The 22089-nt window shown below is 38.6% G+C and overlaps 1 protein-coding gene across 1 annotated transcript in view; it reads left to right on the top strand.

Annotated features, from left to right (window-relative positions):
• The window catches only part of GPC5 (glypican 5), a 1586725-nt gene that overhangs the window by 44635 nt on the left and 1520001 nt on the right, over positions 1-22089 (top strand). Inside the window, exon 2 of the mRNA XM_060191579.1 lies at positions 12445-12606. Coding sequence (XP_060047562.1) covers positions 12445-12606 — 162 coding nt within the window. The remainder of the gene's footprint in view (positions 1-12444; positions 12607-22089) is intronic.

The following is a 22089-nucleotide window of genomic DNA, read 5'->3' as shown; positions in this document are numbered from 1 at the left end:
CACCTCAAGGACATCTTTGATGAATCAAACCCAATTGCAAGGAAGACTAAAGCAGAAACAAACCAATGGGACTACATCAAATAGAAAAGCTTCTGCACATCCAAAGAAACTATTAAACAAACAGAGAGACCCCTCACAGAATGGGAGAAGATCTTCACATGCCATACATCAGACAAGAAACTAATCACCAAAATATATAAAGAGCTCAGCAAACTTAGCACCAAAAAAGCAAATGACCCCATCCAAAAATGGAAAGAGGATATGAACAAAACATTCACCTCAGAGGAGATCCAAAAGGCTAACAAACATATGAAAAACTGCTCTATTGTCAGAGAAATGCAAATTAAGACAACACTAAGATACCACCTCACTCCTGTAAGAATGGCATACATCAAAAAGGACAGCAGCAACAAATGCTGGAGAGGATGTGGGGACAGAGGAACCCTTTTACATTGCTGGTGGGAATGTAAATTGGTCCAGCCTCTGTGGAGAGCAGTCTGGAAAACTCTCAGAAGGCTAGACATGGACCTTCCATATGATCCAGTAATTTCTCTCCTGGGGTTATACCCCAAGGACTCCATAACACCCAACCAAAAAGAGGTGTGTACTCCTATGTTCATAGCAGCACAATTCATAATAGCTAAAACCTGGAAGCAACCCAGGTGCCCAACAACAGATGAGTGGCTGAGAAAGCTGTGGTATATATACACAATGGAATACTATGCAGCTATCAAGAACAATGAACCCACCTTCTCTGACCCATCTTGGACAGAGCTAGAAGGAGTTATGTTAAGTGAACTAAGTCAGAAAGATAAAGATGAGTATGGGATGATCCCACTCATCAACAGAAGTTGAGGAAGAAGATCTGAAAGGGAAACTAAAAGCAGGACCTGACCAAATTGTGAGTAGGGCACCAAAGTAAAAACCCAGTGATGAGGGGTGGACATGCAGCTTCCTGGGCCAGTGGGGGGTGGGAGTGGGCGGGAGGGATGGGTCACAGTCTTTTGGTGGTGGGAATGGTGTTTATGTACACTCCTAGTAAAATGTAGACATATAAATTAGTAGTTATATGAGAGGGGGAAAATCAATTGTATGTCTCAAAGTTTCTCAAAACACAAACTGAATCTTTATAATATATAGGCTGTGTATTTGATATGTGGACTCTCTCAAATGCTTCAGTTTTTTTTTAATTGAAACTTTGAGACTTGAGTATGTGTGACACCACTGAGCAGCCTCTCTAGCCCAATATTTTATTCTTTAGTTTTTTGAGAGAGATAAGGAGAGATATTTGTGGAGAGATGAGAGACACCACAGCACTGCTTCACCATCCATGTTTTTCCCTAGTATTGCCCATGGTACTCTATATGGTACTCTTGGGTCTGAAAATCCAAGACCTTACACAAATACAAGGCATGTATTCTATTTGATGAGCTACCTCTTGGCCTTATAAAAAGTATCTCTCAAAGACAGTTTCACATTCTCTGATTTCAAATGATGCTACAAATAGTAATTAAAATATCATCGAAAGAGAACAGAAGCAGATACAAAAATTAATGGAACAGATTTGAGAACAGAAACACACACACATATGTAGACATGCAATTTATGATGAAGCTAAGAACTTAGAACAGAGCAAGGAGAATGTCTTCAATAAATGGTATTGAAAAAGTTAGACTCATAAAAGAATGAAAGACCAATACTTAACACTGTACATAAAAATGATTGGGCTGTAGAAAAAGCCATGACACAATTCTGCATAGAAAAACATTGAAGAAAATGTGTTATGGAGCTGAGACCTGAAACCACAGAAAACTGGTGATAGGATCCTTGACATTAGCCTTTGAGATGTTAGGAGACTTCACTCCAGCATCAAGAGATGCAAAACTAAAATAAAAATAAACAAGTGACACGACTTCAGTGGATGAAATATTTATTATAACTCGATGTGACATGTGACCTCATTATTTTCTTTTGTTCATTTTATGTGAGGTTATTTTCTCAGCATTTTGAGATTGGGGAGGACTTTGAGCAGCTTTTCTAGCTTTACTGACCTTCCTCTTCTGTTGTGTTTGTGTAGTGTTTACAAACATAGCTGTTTTTTTTTTTTTAATCACCTGGGTTTACTTCTCTTCCTGGTTTGGTTTTGATTTTATTGTCATCTCTTGGAGCCCTCTTTTCTGTTGAATTTTGATTCTACATCTAGAAGTTTCTCTTCTTTGTGTGGTTCTCTTCTATATGGGAGCATGCTCAACCTGTCTTTAGAGTTCTTGGGAAACTGGGTTACTCTTTACTCTTTATTTATTTTATTTTTTATATTTATTTATTTATTTATTTATTCCCTTTTGTTGCCCTTGTTGTTTCTTTTAACTGCTGTAGTTAACTGTTGTTGTCGTTGTTGTTGGATAGGATAGAGAGAAGTGGAGAGAGGAGGGAAAGACAGAGAGGAAGAGAGAAAGACACTTGTAGACCTGCTTCACTGCCTGTGAAGTGACTCCCCTGCAGGTGGGGAGCCAGGGGCTCAAACCAGGATCCTTATGCCAGTCCTTGCACTTTGCGCCACATGCGCTTAACCCACTGCGCTACTGGCCGACTCCCTCTCTTTACTCTTTAATACAATGGATTCTTTGCATTGATCCAAGATAGGGAAAGGCACTCCCAACTGCTTTCTTCTGAAATACTCTTTGATTTTTTGGGTTTCTGCTGCTGCTGACTATTAGACATGACCCCTTGCTTCATTCTTCTCCTGCCTGCTGACACTTTAGTATTTATAAAGATCTATAGTCATTTCTGATTTGTTCCAACCCTGCCTATATATTTTTTTTCACATGGCAGTAGATGACAGAACTTTTTTTTTCTTTTTTTTTTTTGTTGATTTAATAATGATTGACAAGATTGTAGGATAAGAAGGGTACAATTCCATACAATTCCCACCACCAGAGTTTCACATCCCATCCTCTTCATAGGAAGTTTCCTTATTCTTTATCCCTTTGGGAGTACGGACCAAAGATCTTTATGGGATGCAGGAAGTGAGAGGTCTGGATTCTGTACTTGCTTCTCTACTGGATATGGGTGTTGGCAGGTCTGTCCATACCCCCAGCCTGTTTCTATCTTTCCCTAGTGGGGTAGGGCTTTGGTGAGGTGAGGTTCTAGGACACACTGGTAAGGTCATTTGCCCAGGGAAGTCAGGCTGGTGTCATGGTAGCAACTGCAACTTGGTGGCTGAAAAGCGTCAAGATATAAAGCAGAACAAGTTGTTTAATAATTAGGAACCTAAAGGTAAGAATATAGAGATGAGATTTGGAGTCTTCAGGTTGGAAAAGGTAGGAAGTTTATTTTAGGTATATTCCAAGGGGTCCATGAGTTTACTAATTTTTACCTGAGCCCAATAGCTACCATGCAGGTGGGCTAAAGGTATTGTCTGCCCTGATCCAGTTTTCTAGTCTTATTTCCAACTCTGACACCAACTCCCAAGACAATACCTGCCTATGTTTTGAAGTTTATGGGGACAGCAAATCATCTAGGCTTGTTGTATTAAAAACTTCCTAGTTGTTCTCTCTCAGTGGGGATGTGAAGGTATGAAAACTGTGTTGCTTCTGTTACTCTCCTTCCAGAATGCCTCCCATTGATCCTATTTTAACATACAAAACATATATAGAAGCAAATAGATAGCTATAATAGTTTGTTTTTAGGACCTGGGGAACATAATAGCACCAATATTTCTGCTTGTAGGTGAGATATATATAAAAAAAAAGCACTCACAATTCTGGTTGAAGACCCCTTTAGTAAGGAGCCTCCTGTTTAATTGTTACTTCTTCCATTCTAGTGGATTTTGATTTTGCCATTCAGATACACAGCTGCTGCTTTTGAGCCTAGATTATGTGCTCTGGCTATTTCTTTTATTTCTTTATTTCTTTTTTATTTAAGAAAGGATAAATTAACAAAACCATAGGGTAGGAGGGGTACAACTGCACACAATTCCCACCACCCAATCTCCATATCCCATCCCCTCCCCTGATAGCTTTCCCATTCTCTATCCCTCTGGGAGCATGGACCCAGGGTCATTGTAGGTTGTAGAAGGTAGAAGGTCTGGCTTCTGTAATTGCTTCCCCGCTGAACATGGGCGTTGACTGGTCGGTCCATACTCCCAGTCTGCCTCTCTCTTTCCCTAGTAGGGTGGGTCTCTGGGGAAGCGGAGCTCCAGGACACATTGGTGGGGTCTTCAGTCCAAGGAAGCCTGGGCTCTGGTTATTTCTTACATCACTTTTATATTACCATGTAGTATCTATTTGAAGTTTGATTCGATTTACTTTTTTAAGATGCCTTTTCTGTTTACAGTGGGGGAACTGTAGATTGGAGTTTTTTTCCCTCTAATAAAAAACTTACGGTGGCTTTGGTGCTTATGCTGTGAACGAAATGTATAATGTACAGTTCTTTCAAGTTTGCCTCCTCTGTCTTCTGGATGGGTGCAGGAAGCAAAGGAACTTCTTCTTCTTCTAGCGTTTGCCAGCAAAGGAACTAATAGTTCCCAGTTGACTCTTTTCTCCTTTCATTGAGCCACAACTCTGTTACTTAAGTCTATCTTATAGGTGATGGTGATGAAAATATTGTGCCAATTAGACATAGCTGGAACTTCGAATTATAGTCCTGATTTTGTTTGGAGTTTAGTTTTATGTTACCATTACCAACTTCTAAGATTCTAAATGAAACTCTGGGTTAATCAGTGCAGCTACTCATCAACTTGAGGAATGTCTGTGCTCTAAGTGGTCTAAATTGCTACCCAGGCTTATTCAGAGTTCCTGAGACATGATAGTTTCTCTCTCACATTATGCTTAGGATAGCTGTCATGGTAATTTGTACCATCTTTCTAAATGTACTTGCCAGCTCTTAAAATTGGGTGAAAAGGCAACTCTATAACTTTATATTATAGCCTACTTTATATTTGAATTAAACTTCTTGGATGGTTCCTAACCTAAATTTTATTTTTTTTGTATCTTACTAAAAAAGATGACTCCCCCTAAAATTGGAGAATAAAATGACTAGTTATGTCTGTAGATGGATCATTTATAGATTTAAACTTGTTTTCTGCTCTGTAGAGTGATGATGAAGACAAGAACTTGGTTATCTTTCTTTGTGTTTCTGATTTTAGCTTCACTATTTTCTAGTACTAAGGTATGTGATATTGGACAGTTTTCTTTATTTTTCTTCTTTTTTATTTTATTTATTTTATTTTTTATTTAAGAAAGGATAAATTAACAAAACCATAGGGTAGGAGGGGTACAACTCCACACAATTCCCACCACCCAATCTCCATATATCCCACCCCCTCCCCTGATAGCTTTCCCATTCTCTATCCCAAGAGACCCCTCACAGAATGGGAGAAGATCTTCACATGCCATACATCAGACAAGAAACTAATCACCAAAATATATAAAGAGCTCAGCAAACTTAGCACCAAAAAAGCAAATGACCCCATCCAAAAATGGGCAGAGGATATGAACAAAGCATTCACCACAGAGGAGATCCAAAAGGCTAACAAACATATGAAAAACTGCTCTAGGTCACTGATTGTCAGAGAAATGCAAATTAAGACAACACTAAGATACCACCTCACTCCTGTAAGAATGGCATACATCAAAAAGGACAGCAACAACAAATGTTGGAGAGGTTGTGGGGACAGAGGAACCCTTTTACATTGCTGGTGGGAATGTAAATTGGTCCAGCCTCTGTGGAGAGCAGTCTGGAAAACTCTCAGAAGGCTAGACATGGACCTTCCATATGATCCAGTAATTTCTCTCCTGGGGTTATACCCCAAGGACTCCATAACACCCAACCAAAAAGAGGTGTGTACTCCTATGTTCATAGCAGCACAATTCATAATAGCTAAAACCTGGAAGCAACCCAGGTGCCCAACAACAGATGAGTGGCTGAGAAAGCTGTGGTATATATACACAATGGAATACTATGCAGCTATCAAGAACAATGAACCCACCTTCTCTGACCCATCTTGGACAGAGCTAGAAGGAATTATGTTAAGTGAGCTAAGTCAGAAAGATAAAGATGAGTATGGGATGATCTCACTCATCAACAGAAGTTGAGTAAGAAGATCTGAAAGGGAAACTAAAAGCAGGACCTGACCAAATTGTGAGTAGGGCACCAAAGTAAAAACCCTGTGGTGAGGAGTAGACATGCAGCTTCCTGGGCCAGTGGGGGGTGGGAGTGGGCGGGAGGGATGGGTCACAGTCTTTTGGTGGTGGGAATGGTGTTTATGTACACTCCTAGTAAAATGTAGTCATATAAATCACTAGTTAGTTAATACGAAAGGGGGAAAATTAATTGTATGTCTCGAAGTTTTTCAAAACACAAACTGAATCTTTTTAATATATAGGCTGTGTAATTGATATGCAGACTCTCTCAAAAGCCTAGACCAAGTAGAACAGAAGCAACCAGTAGCACAGCTATATACAAGATACTGGGTACTGTACAGCAAACCCTAACAAAAGGACTTTTCAAAGTTGACCCAATTACCAAGTAATGGGATGATAACATTAACTATCGATTGTCTCTTTGAACCCTAAGACAGCAGGAACCTCACATCTTCACTATAGAGCCTCTACTTTCCCCAGTCCTGGAACCACTGGATAAGGCCCACTTTCCCGTATGCCTCTCCCAATCCATATCAAAAATATTGCATCTGCTGATCACAACCTAACCAACACAACGATTGCCACCTCATCATGCTTCACTTCAGACTGTGTCCAGAGACTTCACGTGTGGAATGACAACCCTTCAGCTTCATCACTTGGGTGAGACCTTTCCTTCATAGTATACTCTAATTCCATCTCAGGTGGTTCACTTTCTAACAAAGTCCCAAAACCTAGATATACACCAGTTTCTGTGAGAGAGAGCATATGTTCACACGTATCCATAAACTACTGCAAAATATATACCTGAAAGCAGAAGTACACTAGAGTTTGCAGTGAGTACCCCCCTAACACTTCCTTTCCACTATTCCAAGCTTTGGGTCCATGATTGCTCAACAATTTGTTTGGCTTCGTATGTTAACTCTCTTTTCAGTCACCAGGTTCCAGATGTCATCAGGATGCCTTCCAGGCTTCCCTAGACTGAAGACCCCTCCAATGTGTCCTGGAGCTCCGCGTCCCCAGAGACCCACACTACTAGGGAAAGAGAGAGGCAGACTGGGAGTATGGATCGACCAGTCAACACCCATGTTCAGCGGGGAAGCAATTACAGAAGCCAGACCTTCTACCTTCTGCAACCCACAATGACCCTGGGTCCATGCTCCCAGAGGGCTAGAGAATGTTAAAGCTATCAGGGTAGGGGGTGGGAAATGGAGATTGGGTGGTGGGAATTGTGTGGAATTGTACCCCTCCTACCCTATGGTTTTGTTAATTAATCCTTTATTAAATAAAAAAAAGAGAGTTAACGTACAAAGCCAAACAAATTGTTGAGCAATCATGGACCCAAAGCCTGGAATAGTGGAGAGGAAGTGTTAGGGGAGTACTCACTGCAAACTGTAGTGTACTTCTGCTTTCAGGTATATGTTTTGCAGTAGTTTATGGATACATGTGAACATATGCTCTCTCTCACCGAAACTAGTGTATATCTAGGTTTTGGGACTTTGTTAGAAGGTGAACCATCTGGTATGGAATTAGAGAGTATTATGAAAGGAAAGGTCTCACCCGAGTAATGAAGCTGAAGGGTAGTCATTGCACACGTGAAGTCTCTGGACACAGTCTGAGGTGAAGCATGTTGAGGTGGCAATCGTTGTGTTGATTAGTGCGATGGGTAGGCATGGAGCACTCCCAGAGCATGTGATAGTGATGAGAGCTGTCTGTCTAGAAAGTCTCACTGGGAAAAGTTAGTCAAGGTTTAAAGGGAAATGCCTAATTCAAACCCAGCTCCCATTACACTGAGGAAGCTCTCAGGCTGTGATGTCTTCCTCTCTGCTTTAGAAAAAAGTCAACCAAATGAATTAAAATTAGGACAGAAATGAATAACATTGAAAATAAGAGAATCATATAAAATATCAATGAAGCTAAATATTGGTTCTTTGAAAGGGTAGTAAAATTGATAACACTTAGCTAGACTCACTATAATGGAAGGGAGAAGACTCAAATAAATAAAACTGTAAATGAAAGGGGAGATATCAAACAGAAATTCAAGGTATCATGTAAAGCTTCTATGAACAACCATATGCCATAAGCTAGATAACCTGGAAAAATGGAAGAGGTTCTAGAAGCACATAACCTTCCAAAACATAATCAATCAATGTGATTCACCACATCAATAAAAGCAAAGCAAAAGCCGCATAATTATCTCAATAGACACAGAGAAAGCCTTTGACAGAATCTAACATCTCTTCATGATCAAAACACTACAAAAAATTGGAATAGATGGAAAATTCCTTAACATAGTGAAGTCTATATACAGGAAAGACCATACTCAATGGGGAGAAGGTGAAAGCATTTCCCCTCAGATCAGGGACTAGACAGGGCTATTACTCAACATAGTGTTGGAAGTTTTCACAATAGCCTTCAGGCAGTAACAAGGAATTAAAAAGATACAGATTGGAAGAGAAGAAGTCAAACTCACTATTTGCAGATGATATGATAGTATACATAGAAAAACCTAAAGAATCCAGTGGAAAGCTTCTGGAAATTATCAGGTAATATAATAAGGTGTCAGGCTACAAAATTAACATGTAAAAAATCAGTGGCATTCCTTTACACAAACACTTCCTGGAAGAAGAAGACTATCAACAAATAAGTCCCATTTACTATAAAAGTGAAATCAACAATAGGAATAAACCTAACTAAAGAAATGAAAGACTTTTTATAAAGAAGACTTCACTATTTAAGGAAATAGAGATACAAAGAAGTGGAAAGATATTCTATGCTCATGGGTTGAAGGAATTAACATCATCAAAATGAATACCCAGAGCCATATACAAATTTAATACAATAGCCATCAAGGTCCCACTAATTTACTTTAAGAGAATAGAACAAAAATTATAAACATTTCTCTGGAACCAGAAAATACCTAGAACTGCCAAAACAATATTGAGAAAAAAAAACAGAAATGAGGGCATCACACTTCCAGATCTCAAACTATATTATAATGCCATTGTAATCAAAATTGCTTGGTCCTTGAACAAAAATAGACACACAGGGGCTGTATGGTGGTGCACCTGGTTGAGCACACATATTACAATGTGAAAGGACCTGGGTTTGAGCCCCCAGTCTCCACCTGCAGGGGAAAGTTTTGCGAGTGGAGACGCAGTTCTGTAGGTGTCTCTCTGTCTCTCTGTCACTCCCTTACATCTCAATCTCTGGCTATCTCTATCCAATAAATAAATAAAGATGATAATAAACAAACAAAACCCCCAAAAGACACACAGTCCATTGGAACAGAATAGAGATCCCAGAAATAAACTCCCACACCTATGGTCATCTAATTTTTGACAAGTGGACCCAAACTATAAAATGGAAAAAATAGGGTCTCTTCAATAAATGGTGTTGGGAAAATGGGTTGACAGAAGAATGAAACTGAACAATGACGTATCATCAGAAACAAAAGTAAACTCCAAATGATCAAGGACCTGGATGTTATCAAAACAGAAACTATCAAATACTTAGAGGACAATACTGGTAAAACTATTTTCTATCTAAATTTCATAGGCATCTTTAATGATACAGAGCCAATAACAAGGTAGACTAAAACAAAAATAATGGGACTACATCAAATTGAAAAACTTCTGCACAGCAAAAGGAACCATCACTTCAACAAAGAGACCCCTTACAGATTGGAAGAAGATTTTTACATGCCATACATCAGACAAGAGACTAATAATCAAAATACAAAATACATAGAACTCACCAAATTTAGTGAAAAACAAAACAAACAAAAACCCAAACAAACAAATAACCCCATTCAAAAACAGGGAGAGGATATGAATTGAATATTTCCCAAAGAAGAGTTACAAAAGGCCAATAGTCAGTCATAAGAAAAAAAATTTTTTCCAAGTCATTGAATGTTAGGGAAATGCAAATGAAGACAACAATGAGATACCACCTCACCCCTGTGAGAGTGTCATACATCAAAAACAACAGCAACAACAAATGCTGGAGAGATTGTGAGGGCATAAGAACCCTCCTGAACTGCTGCTGGGAATGAAAGCTGACCCAACCCTTGTGCAGAGCAGTTTGGAGAACTCTCAGAAAGCTAGAAATGGACCTTCCTTATGACCCTACAATTCTTCTCTTAGGGATATATCTTAGAGTCAAGCACACCCATCCAAAATATTTGTGTATACCTATGTTTATAGCAGCATAATTTGTAATAGCCAAAACCTGGAAACAACCCAGATGTCCAACAATAGACTAGTGGCTAAGAAAATTGTGGTATAGATACACAATGGAATACTACTCAGCTGTTAAGAATAATGAATCCACCTTCTTTGATGCATCTTGGATGGAGCTTGAAAATTATGTTGTGAGATAAGTCATAAAGAGAAAGATGAGTATGAGATGATCACACTCATAAATAGAAGTTGAGAAAGAAGAACAGAAAAGGAAACACAAAGAAGAACTTGGGCTGGATTTTGAGTATTGCACTAAAGTAAAAGTCTCTAGGGGATGGTAGATTTTAAGCTCATTTGTGGGGGCTTGGGAATAGGGAGCAAATGGCATAGGAGAGTTCTCCAGAGAGGACAAGTGCTGTAGAATGACCAGGGAAAACTTGGTGAATGTGAAGAACTGATATATGGCAGTGAATAAAGGAAGAGTACAGTGGTTCATGTATATTGAAGTGAAGCATAACAAGACACAACAAGAGAAATAGTCAGAACTTGGGACCTTTCTTATAGGCTATGCTTTGGGGTGTGTTTTAGCAAGAAATTGTTAGGTATTTGAATCCTGGAAAGTTATTGACAATGATTTATTATTATTGTTACTACTATCATTATTTCTACCCTGTATCAGTCTTTCCCATACTAAATATATGTATATAATTTGATATTTGTCTTGGTTCTTTTCACCAGTCTTTTTTTCTGTTTCTTTTTTCTATTTATTTATTTATTTATTTATTTATTGGAAACATTGACAAAACCATAGGATAAGAGGGGTACAATTCCACACAGTTCCCACCACCAGAACTCCAATATCCCATCCCCTCCCTTGATAACTTTCCTATTCCTTAACTCTCTGGGAGTATGAACCCAAGGTCATTGTGGGGTACAGAAGGTAGAAAGTCTGGCTTCTGTAATTGTTTCCCCACTGAACATGTGCATTGACAGGTAGATCCATACTCCCAGCCTGCCTCTCTCTCTTGCCAGTCTTTATTATTGTTCTTCTTTGATCTTTAATTCCTCGGCCTTTAAAGCTGAGGAGATAGCTTTGTCTTTCTTTCTATCAGTTTTCTTGTCTGAATTGGAATTTGCTTTTGTATAGCTTTAGGCAAGTTAAATGGGAAACTGTTGCCAAAATATTACCTGTTCTGTTTTGGTAAACTTTGTGTAATGCTCAGTTGTTGTCATCAGCTATTTGTCTGAATTAACAAGAGTGAAGCCAAAATTATTAGAAAGTTTGTTGTCCTGTATTAACAGTAAGTATTGAATTTGACTTATGGAACTGAAAGACATGAGTCCAGTTCTGTGTAAAGAAGTGAAAGAGCTCATGCTTCATGTGCAGTGAAGCAGGTCTGCATGTGCCTATCTTTCTTTGTCCCTCTGTATCTCACATTCTCCTTTCAATTTTCTCTCTGTCCTATCGAATAAAATAGAAAAAGAAAGAAAAAAAGAAGGAAAAAGTGGCCGCCGAGAGTAGTAGATTTATAGTACAGGCACCGAGCCCTAGCAGTAACCCTAGAGGGAAAAAAAAAAAGAGTAAAAGAGTAAGAGAATTTTGAAAGGCAACTATTCTGAGTCTGTACTGGTGTGTGCTTGTGGATGTGTGTATGTACATACATATTTTGTTTGCTGACAAGATAAAGAGTTAGGCTGACAATAGCTTGTTTCATTTTGGGTTAATATACAATAGATAACTTTTTTGCTATAGCACAGAAAGTCTATGGCAGGGGCTGGCAGTGGTGCACCTGATTGAGCACACACATTACAGTGCACAAGGACCCTGGTTCAAGCCCCTGGTCCCCACCTGCAGGGGAAAAGCTTCACGAGTGGTGAAGCAGGGCTGCATGTGTCTCTCTGTTTCTCTCCCTCTCTATCTTTCCCTCTCTTTCCAATTTCTCTCTATCTCTATGCAATAAAAAAAAAAATATATATATATATATATATATATAGAAAGTCTGTGGCTCACATAGAACATGAACCCCCATATGTGATGCTGTTTGAATAATGCCTGGCCTGCTGCATGTATTGTTTGCAAAATAAATGGGTAATTATTCTGAAAAATATTATATGTATTCTAGGACCTGATCTTCAGGTTTGCACATCCCAAAAACCTACATGTTGCACGAGGAAGATGGAGGAAAGATTCCAAGTTGCAGCTCGCCAAGATATGCAGCAGGTGCTTCAAACGTCCAGCTCTACATTAAAGTTCCTAATATCTCGAAATGCAGCTGCTTTCCAAGGTAAGTGTATTGTGAATTCAGATACTAATAAAGCATTTTGTTATATAATTTGCTTTTCACCATTATCCTAGAAAATGTGACCAGATTTCTTTCTTCTTCTTTGCATATTGTTCTGGTAAATAGCAAACATTTTCACTTTTCCTAGCCTTTGAAACTTGTTTCTGAGTGCATCCTGGAGTCTATATACTGAGTTGAACTTGGGGAACTACTGCATTAGTGAAATGATTCTTGGAAATAGGTGTCCTACTGGGATTCTTCTTGGTCCTCCAGTATTCTGATCCATGCTTGGGCTTCAGTGAGAATGATTGCATTGGAGTATTCTGCTACATAAAATCTCATGGCTTTTTTCTGGGTACTTAAAGGATTATTTTAAATATATGACTTGAAGAAATTTTGGTCTAATTTTCCCCTTGCAACCTCATATAAGTTTCACAAGAATACCAGTGAGATTTGTCAAAGTGCAGAAAAATCTGATAAATAGTAAAAATAGGAAATATTTATGGAATATTTAAAGGCCAGCTAATATCAAAACTTAACCTTAGTTAAAGCAATATACTCTGAAATAAAATTAATGAGTTGTAAAATCACAAGGCATATCAGAAAATTGATGAACTTTTTCTTATTTTAGTCACCTCCTTTGTAAAATTCTTTATTACTACAATAAAATAATTTATTTTTTATTTCACAAATAATGAGATATTCTGTATAAAATTAGAGTTAGAATAACTAGATTACACTGCTTTACAAGCAAATTTAATGCTTGAAATATAACTTCTGTTAGTGTTCTTATTTAATAAGTATATGAATATCATTCTATTTATTTGTGCTTTGTTTTCATACATAACTAAATCACAAAGCTGATTAAATTTTAATATTATATTTATTAAATAAAATAAATATAATAAATCAGAATAAAACTTAAGTTGAGTTAAAATTTAGTTCATGATGAATTGACTTTTTTTGCCTCCAGGGTTATTGCTGTGGTTCAGTGCCTGCACTGTGAATCCACAGCTTCTAGTGGCCAGTTTTTCATTTTTTAACTTAGTTAAATTTTATTCAATAGGACAGAGAGAAATTGAGAGGGAAGTGGGAGAAAAAGAGGAAGAGAAAAAGATAGACTCCTAAAGACCTGCTTTGCAGCAGATGAAGTGTCCCCCTTGCAGATGGGGAGCAGGAACTCTGGTCCTTGTGCTAAGTACTATGTGAGCTTAACTAGATATACCACTGCCTGGCCCCAGATTTGACTTTTTTGTAGAAATTGTGAAACATCAGACTGTATCTTAGGAAACAAGTTTTCCTCTTTCTTTTGCCTTCAGGATTATTGCTGGGGCTCAGTGCCTGTACTACGAATTCACTGCTCCTGGAGGCCATTTTTCCCATTTTTTTGCCCTTGTGCTTGTTGTAGTTGTTATTGTTGCATAGTTGTTGTTGTTGGGTAGGACAAAGAGAAGTGGAGAGAGGAGGGAAAGACAAAGAGGAGGAGAGAAAGACACCTGCAGACTTGCTTTACCACTTGCAAAGTGACCTTCTGCAGGTTGCGGGGGCCGGGTTCCCTACACCGGCCTTTGCTCTTTGCGCTGTGGGCGCTTTGCGCTGTGGGCGCTTAACCCGCTGCACCACCGCCCGACTCCCAGTTTTCCTTTTTTTGTCATGGGGTTTATCATATGAAATTTTTAGAAGAAAACTAACCAGTATACCTTTTTAAGGAAAGATTTGTACATTTATGAACCAGAAGACTTACCACACACAGCAAGCAATGTAATGACTTTTTTATAAAAATGATAGTGTGTGTGATGTGTATATAAAGTTTTTTTTTTCTTGCCTCAAGGGTTATTGCTGGGACTCGGTGCCTGCACCATGAATCCACTGTCCCTAGAGGCTATTTTTCCCCCTTTTGTTGCCCTGGTTGTTTTATCGTTGTTGTAGTTATTATTATTGTTTTTATTGCTGTCATTGTTGTTGGATAGGACAGAGAGAAATGGAGAGAGGAGGGGAAAGAAAGACACCTGCAGATATACTTCACCGCCCGTGAAGCGACTCCCCTGCAGGTGGGGAGCCGGGGTCTTGAACTAGAATCCTCACACAGGTCCTTGCGCTTTGCACCACGTGCGCTTAACCTGCTGCTCTACCGCCCCACTCCCTGTATAAAGGTTATAGTTAAAAGGACAGTGAATCAGCCATTCAAAGAACAAGGAGTTGGTGATGAGAATTTTAGATCATATGCTTGAAAACGTGATAACATGAACTAGACTTAAAACTTGAGTATAAAAGAATTACTAAAGCTTTTTTTTTTTTTAAAGTTCTTCAACCAGTCAATGCCCATGTTCATCAGGGAAGCAATTACAGAAGCCAGACCTTCCACCTTCTGCAACCCACAATGACCTTGGGTTCATGCTCCCAGAGGGTTAAGGAAAGCTATGAAGGAAGGGGATGGGTTACAGTTCTGGTGGTGGGAACTGTGTGGAGTTATACCCCTCTTATCCTATGGTTTTGTCAGTGTTTCCTTTTTATAAAAGAAAAAAAGACTTACACCCCTCTGGCACTAATGACTAGCTAATATTTGCCTCTTTGCTTATTTTGCTGTACCTAAATAATACCATTCTGTACTGCTGTACCGTGATGTATTAAAATTCCCGTTTGTTTAAACTCTGAAAAAAAGTTCTTCTTTTTAGATATTTATCTATTTATTAGTGAGAAGGAGGGGAAAAAAAAAAACACCACTCTGTAAAAATCTGGGGATTAAACTCCAGACCTCAAACTTTACTACTGCATCACCTCAAGCTGCTGACTAAATATATATATATATTAACCAGAACACTGTTTGGCTCTGGCTTATAGTGTGGTATAGGGAACTAACCCTGGGACTTTGGAACTTTAGGCATGAAAGTCTTTTTGAATAACTATTTTGTTATTCCCCCTGCACTACACTAGACATTTTTAAATAGTGAAACTTAATTATGATTGCTCATTTTTTAGTGTGAAAACAAAATCCCTTCAAGTAAGACTATGAAGATCATGAGAAAACAAATATAATTGTTCTGATTAAGAGTGTGGACAATATTAGTCAGAGCACTAGGAATTACTAGTGTAGGTACAAAATGGATCTTAGTTAAGCATTTCTGTCTGTCTTCAAAGATATTGCAGCAAACATTTCACAGATTATTTTTTAAAAAATTTATTAGTGATTTAATATTGATTTGTAAAATTACATGTTAAAATGGGGTATACTTCCACCACCAGAGTTCTGAACCCATAGTCCCTTCATTGCAAGCAACAGCAGTTTTTCTAAGGTAACAGACATGGGTTAACTATCATCTCTACAACTATCTACATTTGTACACAGTTTTCCCCTTTTTCTTCCAGGTCTAGTCCTCTCTTCCCCTCCAAGCCACACATAACCCTATTCCTATATCCAAATGTCCCTCCCTTCTTCTTCCTCCTCTCTCTCTGGGTCCTGATGGAGGTGGAGTTTAGAGCCCTCTTAATCCTCTTTCTCCTTTCATTTCTCCCTCCCTGGGAGTATAGATCAAAACTTTTTTTTTTTTTTGGTGCAAAAAGTAGGAGTTCTGGCTTCTGTAGTTGTTTCTCCACAGGACACGGGCATTGGCATGTCAGTCCAATCCGCCTCCCCCACTCCTCACCCCTAGTCTGTTTCTGTCTTTCCCTGGTGAAGTTAGAGGTCTGGAGAGGCAAGGTTCCAGGACACATTGGTGAGTTGTGTTCCCAGAGAAGTCAGGATAGAATCATGATAGTGTCTGCAAAATGATGTCTGGAAGGTGGCAGGATATAAACATTTCACAGATTCTTCAATGACCAGGATATGGCACATTAAGTTAAAAAGTTGGTAGAAGTACATAAACCTGGAAAATATAGACTTTTAACAGGATTTAGACTGCTGAAGAATTGTGTTAATATTGACAAAGGATTGGTGACATCTGAGTAGCAGAAATATAAAAAATACACAGGACTATATCAAAGTGTCAGGTAATTTTATATTAACTTTTGTTCTTTTCTATTTAATAAATTATACTTGCTATGCCTAGTACATTTTTTTTAGTTTAAATACTAATCATAACAGTAAAAAGGTAGGTCCTTCCTTAAATATGATTTGCTATAATAAATTATAATTTTCTCCCATTGGTAACATCAAGTTTTATTTAAAGACTATGAGAAGGAAGGCAAATTTAGAAGAAATTGCCTTGCTGGGAGCCAGCCCCAGAGAAAGTAATTAAGAGTCCCTGAAGGAAAGGGGGAGTCGGCGAGATGAATGAAGTGAGAGACACGTCAGCTGCTTCAGGTGCAGGAGAGAGGCATCTCTGTCCTCTGTCTGCAGAGGTTTATTATTTAAATACTTTTTGCCCGGATATAGTTGACATTATGTAAGATGACTTTCATTAACATCAAGGATACAGATGATATAATGTATAATTGTTTTTATTAACATAAAAAATAACCTTAAACATCATCATTATTATTATAGGTATGTTTTCCTTAGAAAGTTCCCTAGGTCTGGGGCATCCTGATCTCCCATTGAAAGTTTCTTGGGTCTGGTATATCCTAAGTCTACCCTTGAAAGTTTCCTGGGTCTGGGTAGTCTAAATCTACCCTTGAAAGTTTCCTTGGTCGGGAGTAGTCTAAATTTTCCCTTGAAAGTTCCCTTGAAATGACCATCTGTGTTTTGACCATCTCCCTGTTCTGACCTTCTATATGAATAAACATTCTTCTCTGGAGCTAAATCTAATAGCTTTTCTTAACCCATTCTTGGATGGGTCTAACTAGATCATAGTAGGCTGTCTACCTAAAGAAATCTTCTGCTGTGAAGTAAGTACACACTATGGGGACTCTCTTCTGGCTAACCTTTACATAAGTGAAAGTTCACTAACTTTTAGCTATATGAAAGTTTTCTAACTTCTCCCCATATATCCTAACATTAGCTATTTAACTACACAACCTTTATATTCATCATGGATGCCTATAAGTAGAAGCAGGGGGTTTGTGAGTGAGGGTAAACAATAGAGCCTTTTTTTTTTTCCTCCAGGGTTATTGCCGGGGCTTGGTGCCTGCTCCACGAATCCACTGCTCCTGGAGATTTTTTCCCCTTTTGTTGCCCTTGTTGTTCCATCATTGTTGTGTTCATTATTATTGTTGTTGTTGTTGCTGTCATTGGGTAGGACAGAGAGAAATGGAGAGAGGAGGGGAAGACAGAGAGGGGGAGAGAAAGACACCTGCAGACCTGCTTCACTGCCGGTCCTTGCACTTTGCGCCACGTGCACTTAACCTGCTGCACTACTGGCTGATTCCTGAGCTTTTTATAACTAGATGAAGATAACAGTCTGTCACTCACACTATAAGCCACCTGTAGTTCTGGCTTTTGGTCTGAGTCCAGCTGATTGAGAAGCTGTAGTGGTGATAAGTAGCTCCTTTTCTGAAAGTCTTTCAGTGGGTACAGCAGCTTCTGCTCTTAGGCCATTTTTAGTCTTGTCACACTCACTGCCATAATTGCTGTCACTATGTACTTCCCCTGGAGACCCCTTTCTATTGTCCCCAGGTAATATTTGTGTGCTTGCAATATAGCCAATAAGTCCTCAAATTATCAATGTAGTTAAAAAACAAATAGTTTTGGTTAGTCAAGAACTTCCCACTCTGCAGTAGGTTCCAGTCTGTTCGGACTTAGTCTGGCAACAGACATGATGTCCTCTCCGCCATTATACAAAAAGAATGAATAATTTCAGTTCAGTCCTGGCTTGGTTGGACTTTGTCTGACAGCAGCCGTGATGTCACCTCCACCATTACCTGGCTTTCCTGGAACAAATTCCTTTTTTACAAGAACAATATCTGTTCTTAATTGCATAAATTGAATAAGTAGCTTTAGGCTTGTATCCATAAAAACAAACTTAAGTATATGTGCTGAAAGCAATTTGAGAGATAATATTTGCTGAATCATAACTGAGATGGCTGATTTGTCAATAAATAAAACGCCTTTTGTCTAGTTTCTATGCAATCAAAATATCTGGAAAACAATTCAAAGTCTTTATTTTTCTAAGAATAGAGAAGCCAATGTGTTTTACTAGGAAGCAGTCCTTTTGAGAGAAATTTAATGGGCAAATCATTTCTCTAATGACAGATGTGGGTAGATGTATTATTCCTACTTTATAGTATTACCCTTTTTTAAATAAGTGGCATTTTGGGTTATAAAAAACTTTAGATAGGAGGTGGTGTGGTCCTTTTCTCACAGAACTGATAGGGTTCCAGAGAAGCATGGTTTTGAAGCAGTGCTATGGGTATGACTGACAGGGGTAGTTACCGGTGTCTGTGGATTTGCAGTGTTCTTACACTCTGTGAATCAGAGGCTGAGGGGTAGGAATAGCTTAAGGGAGGGAAGAAAGTGCTGCCCACTAGTGCTAGAGGACAAGAAGTCATCCTGTGTATAATTCATGGTTAGATATGGAATTCTATATAACAGCGACCTGAAATTAGCTTATTATACAACTATTCTCTCTCTTTTCTTTGGAAGGATTTATTTGTATTTGTTTCCGATTTCATCAAAAAAGAAAAGCAAAATGACCAAACAAAAATCTGATTTTCAAAGTGTCCATAATTGTGACTGGGAGTTTTCACTATAATCCTAAGGATAGTCATTTATAATAGACTTTTTTTTATTGTTATAGTTATTATTGTTATTGATGTCATTGTTATTGGATAGGACAGAGAGAAATGGAGAGAGGAGGGGAAGACAGTGGGAGGAGAGAGAGATAGATACCTGCAGACCTGCTTCACCGCCTGTGAAGCTACTCCCCTGCAGGTGGGGAGGGGGGGCTCAAACCGGGATCCTTATGCTGTCCTTGCCCTTTGCATCACCTGCTCTTAACCCGATGCGCTACCACCTGACTCCCTATATAGACTTTATATAAGATTAAAGGAACAAGCTAATTTCTCTGTGTCCACTGCTGTTAATGAATTAGTGGTGCAAGTCTGCAAAAAAGGGATGTTGGCTTTACTCACAGTGCAGGCAATAATTGTTTCTCCTTTTCAAGAGCTTTATAATGTTCATGAATAAAGTAGAACAACCTTTGATAACGTAAGGGTTTGTTTCTCTTCAGCCATTAGTATAGTTTTGCCTGCTCTAAAATTCTTTGTGTATATATATTTTATTGATGTTTTATTTATCTACTACATGTACACAAATGTAATTTGTTAAGAAATGGAACAAGTCAATAGATAATATGTCATGTGCTATAAAAAAAGCAACTATCATTCAGCTTTCAAATTTGTAAGTTTTTAATCTTCATGTAAGATAGCAGTATTTAAAAAATTTATGTATAAAATAAAATATCAACAAGACTGTAGGATAAGAAGGGTACAATTCCATACAATTCCCACCACCAGAGTTCCATATTCCATCCCCTCCATTGGAAGCTTTCCTGTTCTCTCTGGGAGCATGGGGTGCAGAAAGTGAAAGGTCTGGCTTCTGTAATCGCCTCTCCACTGGACATGGATATTGGCACGTCAATCCATACTCCCAGCCTGTTTCTGTCTTTGCCTAGTGGGTCAAGGCTCTAGAGAGGTGTGGTTCTAGGGTGCATTGGTAAGGTCCTCTACCCAGGGAAGTCAGGTTGGCATCACGGTAGTATCTGCAACTTGGTATCTGAAAAGCATTAAGATATAAAGCAGAACAAATAGTTTAATAATCAGGAGCCTAAAGTAAGAATATAGCAGATGAGATTTGGGGTCACCATATTTGAAAAAGTTAGTGGGTCTATTTTAGGTATATTCCAAGGGGCCCATGACTTTATTAATTTTTGCCTGCTCCTGACAGCTAACACGCAGGTGGACCAAAGGTATTGTCTGGGGAAATAGTGTTAGAGTTTGAAATAGGACTAGAAAGCTGTATCAGGGAAGAGAATACCTCCAAAACATGGGAAAAGTATATAAATATCATTAACTGTAAACCCCACCACTTTGATCTGGGGCCTATATTCTGTGCAGGAATCTGTGTAACTTCTGTATCCCTGTAGGTCTAAGCTCACATTCTGTGGTCATAGCTAGGAACATGCTAGGCTGCACTCATTGCAGGACCCGTCTTCCTTGAGTGGTATTGTATTTTGGTTCAACCTCCCTTCAGAGAATGTGATAGTCCCTACTATTGCTGATCCACACTGATGGCAAGATCCTGTAAGGCCCCAAATGGGTCCATTATGAAAATGTTTCTTGATGGAGATGGCCAGTGACAGTGGAGAGAGCGATCTTTTAGAGGTCTAGGCCCATAATGTCTGTGTGGGAGTCCCAGAATTTCCTGACTAGGGTCCTGGTAGTAATCAAAAGAGCCATCGTTAATGTATGCTGGTCTCTTGCCCTTATCCAGCTTTTGTAGTCCTTATTTTGTCTGACAGAATTAGCCTTTGAATTAGGAAGTAGATGAGGGGAATATATAGGTCTGAGTAGCAGTATTTGTATTTTTTTAAATTTAAAATCGTGTTTAGTTTTCAGAATCACGCTGAAAATAAAATGAAGGAATATTTTGGAGAACACTACTGGAAACTCGTTTTTATAATGTTTAAACCTAGGGAAGATTAAAATGTTACATATTTCCTTAGAGATATGCATTTATCTCCCCATTTCTCTTATGAAAATAACTGATATTTATTTTTTTTTACTATTTTATTTATTTATTTAAATGAGAGAGACAGATAGTGAGAAAGAAACACAAAACAGAGGACTGCTCAACTCTTGATTTTGGAGGTTCTGCGAATTGAACCTGTGACCTCAGAGCCTTAGGCATTAAAGTCTTTTGGATACCTATTATGCTATCACCCCTAGATATTTCTGATATATACTTGTAGATCCTAATATGTCTTTAAAGATGTGCATTATCTTAAAGAACTGAGTGATTAAAACGTTTAGTTTTTCATCCTTCTCTTCCTCTCCTCCCCTCCCCTCCCCTCCCCTCCCCTCCCCTTCCTCCTCTCCGCCTCCTCTTCCACCACTATCACCTCCTCCTCCTCCTTTTTTTTTTAAACCAGAGAACCATCTAGCTTTATCAGTAGTGCTAGGATTAAATCTGGAGCCTTGCACATATAGGTCTTTTTTGACATGTGATGTTTGTAAATTAAGTTATAAAAGTATTGATCTGACATACTTAATATGTATTACTAAGGTAGTACTGGTCCACACCTCCATCTTGTTACTCCATCACCACTTCATTTTTGGGTGGTGAGGACTATTTGGATATGTACTCTTAACAACTTTGAAGTTTGTAACACAGTATTACTTACTGAAATCACCAGAGTTGCCTTAGACTTCCAGAAATGTTTTTTGTTTATCTTAAATCACTTGAGTGGTGTGGTTAATTTAAAGTTATTGACACATTGGTACAATTTCTCACCTCTCTGTCATAAGTGACTGCTGAATACTCTCACCTCTGACTTAGGTCCTTTTCCACCAATATGCATCTCATGACCCTAGGTAAACATCACTATATGCTTT

Source organism: Erinaceus europaeus, chromosome 5 (assembly GCF_950295315.1).
Source record: "Erinaceus europaeus chromosome 5, mEriEur2.1, whole genome shotgun sequence".
Classification (NCBI taxonomy): domain Eukaryota; kingdom Metazoa; phylum Chordata; class Mammalia; order Eulipotyphla; family Erinaceidae; genus Erinaceus; species Erinaceus europaeus.
This window is presented reverse-complemented; position numbering and strand designations above follow the sequence as displayed.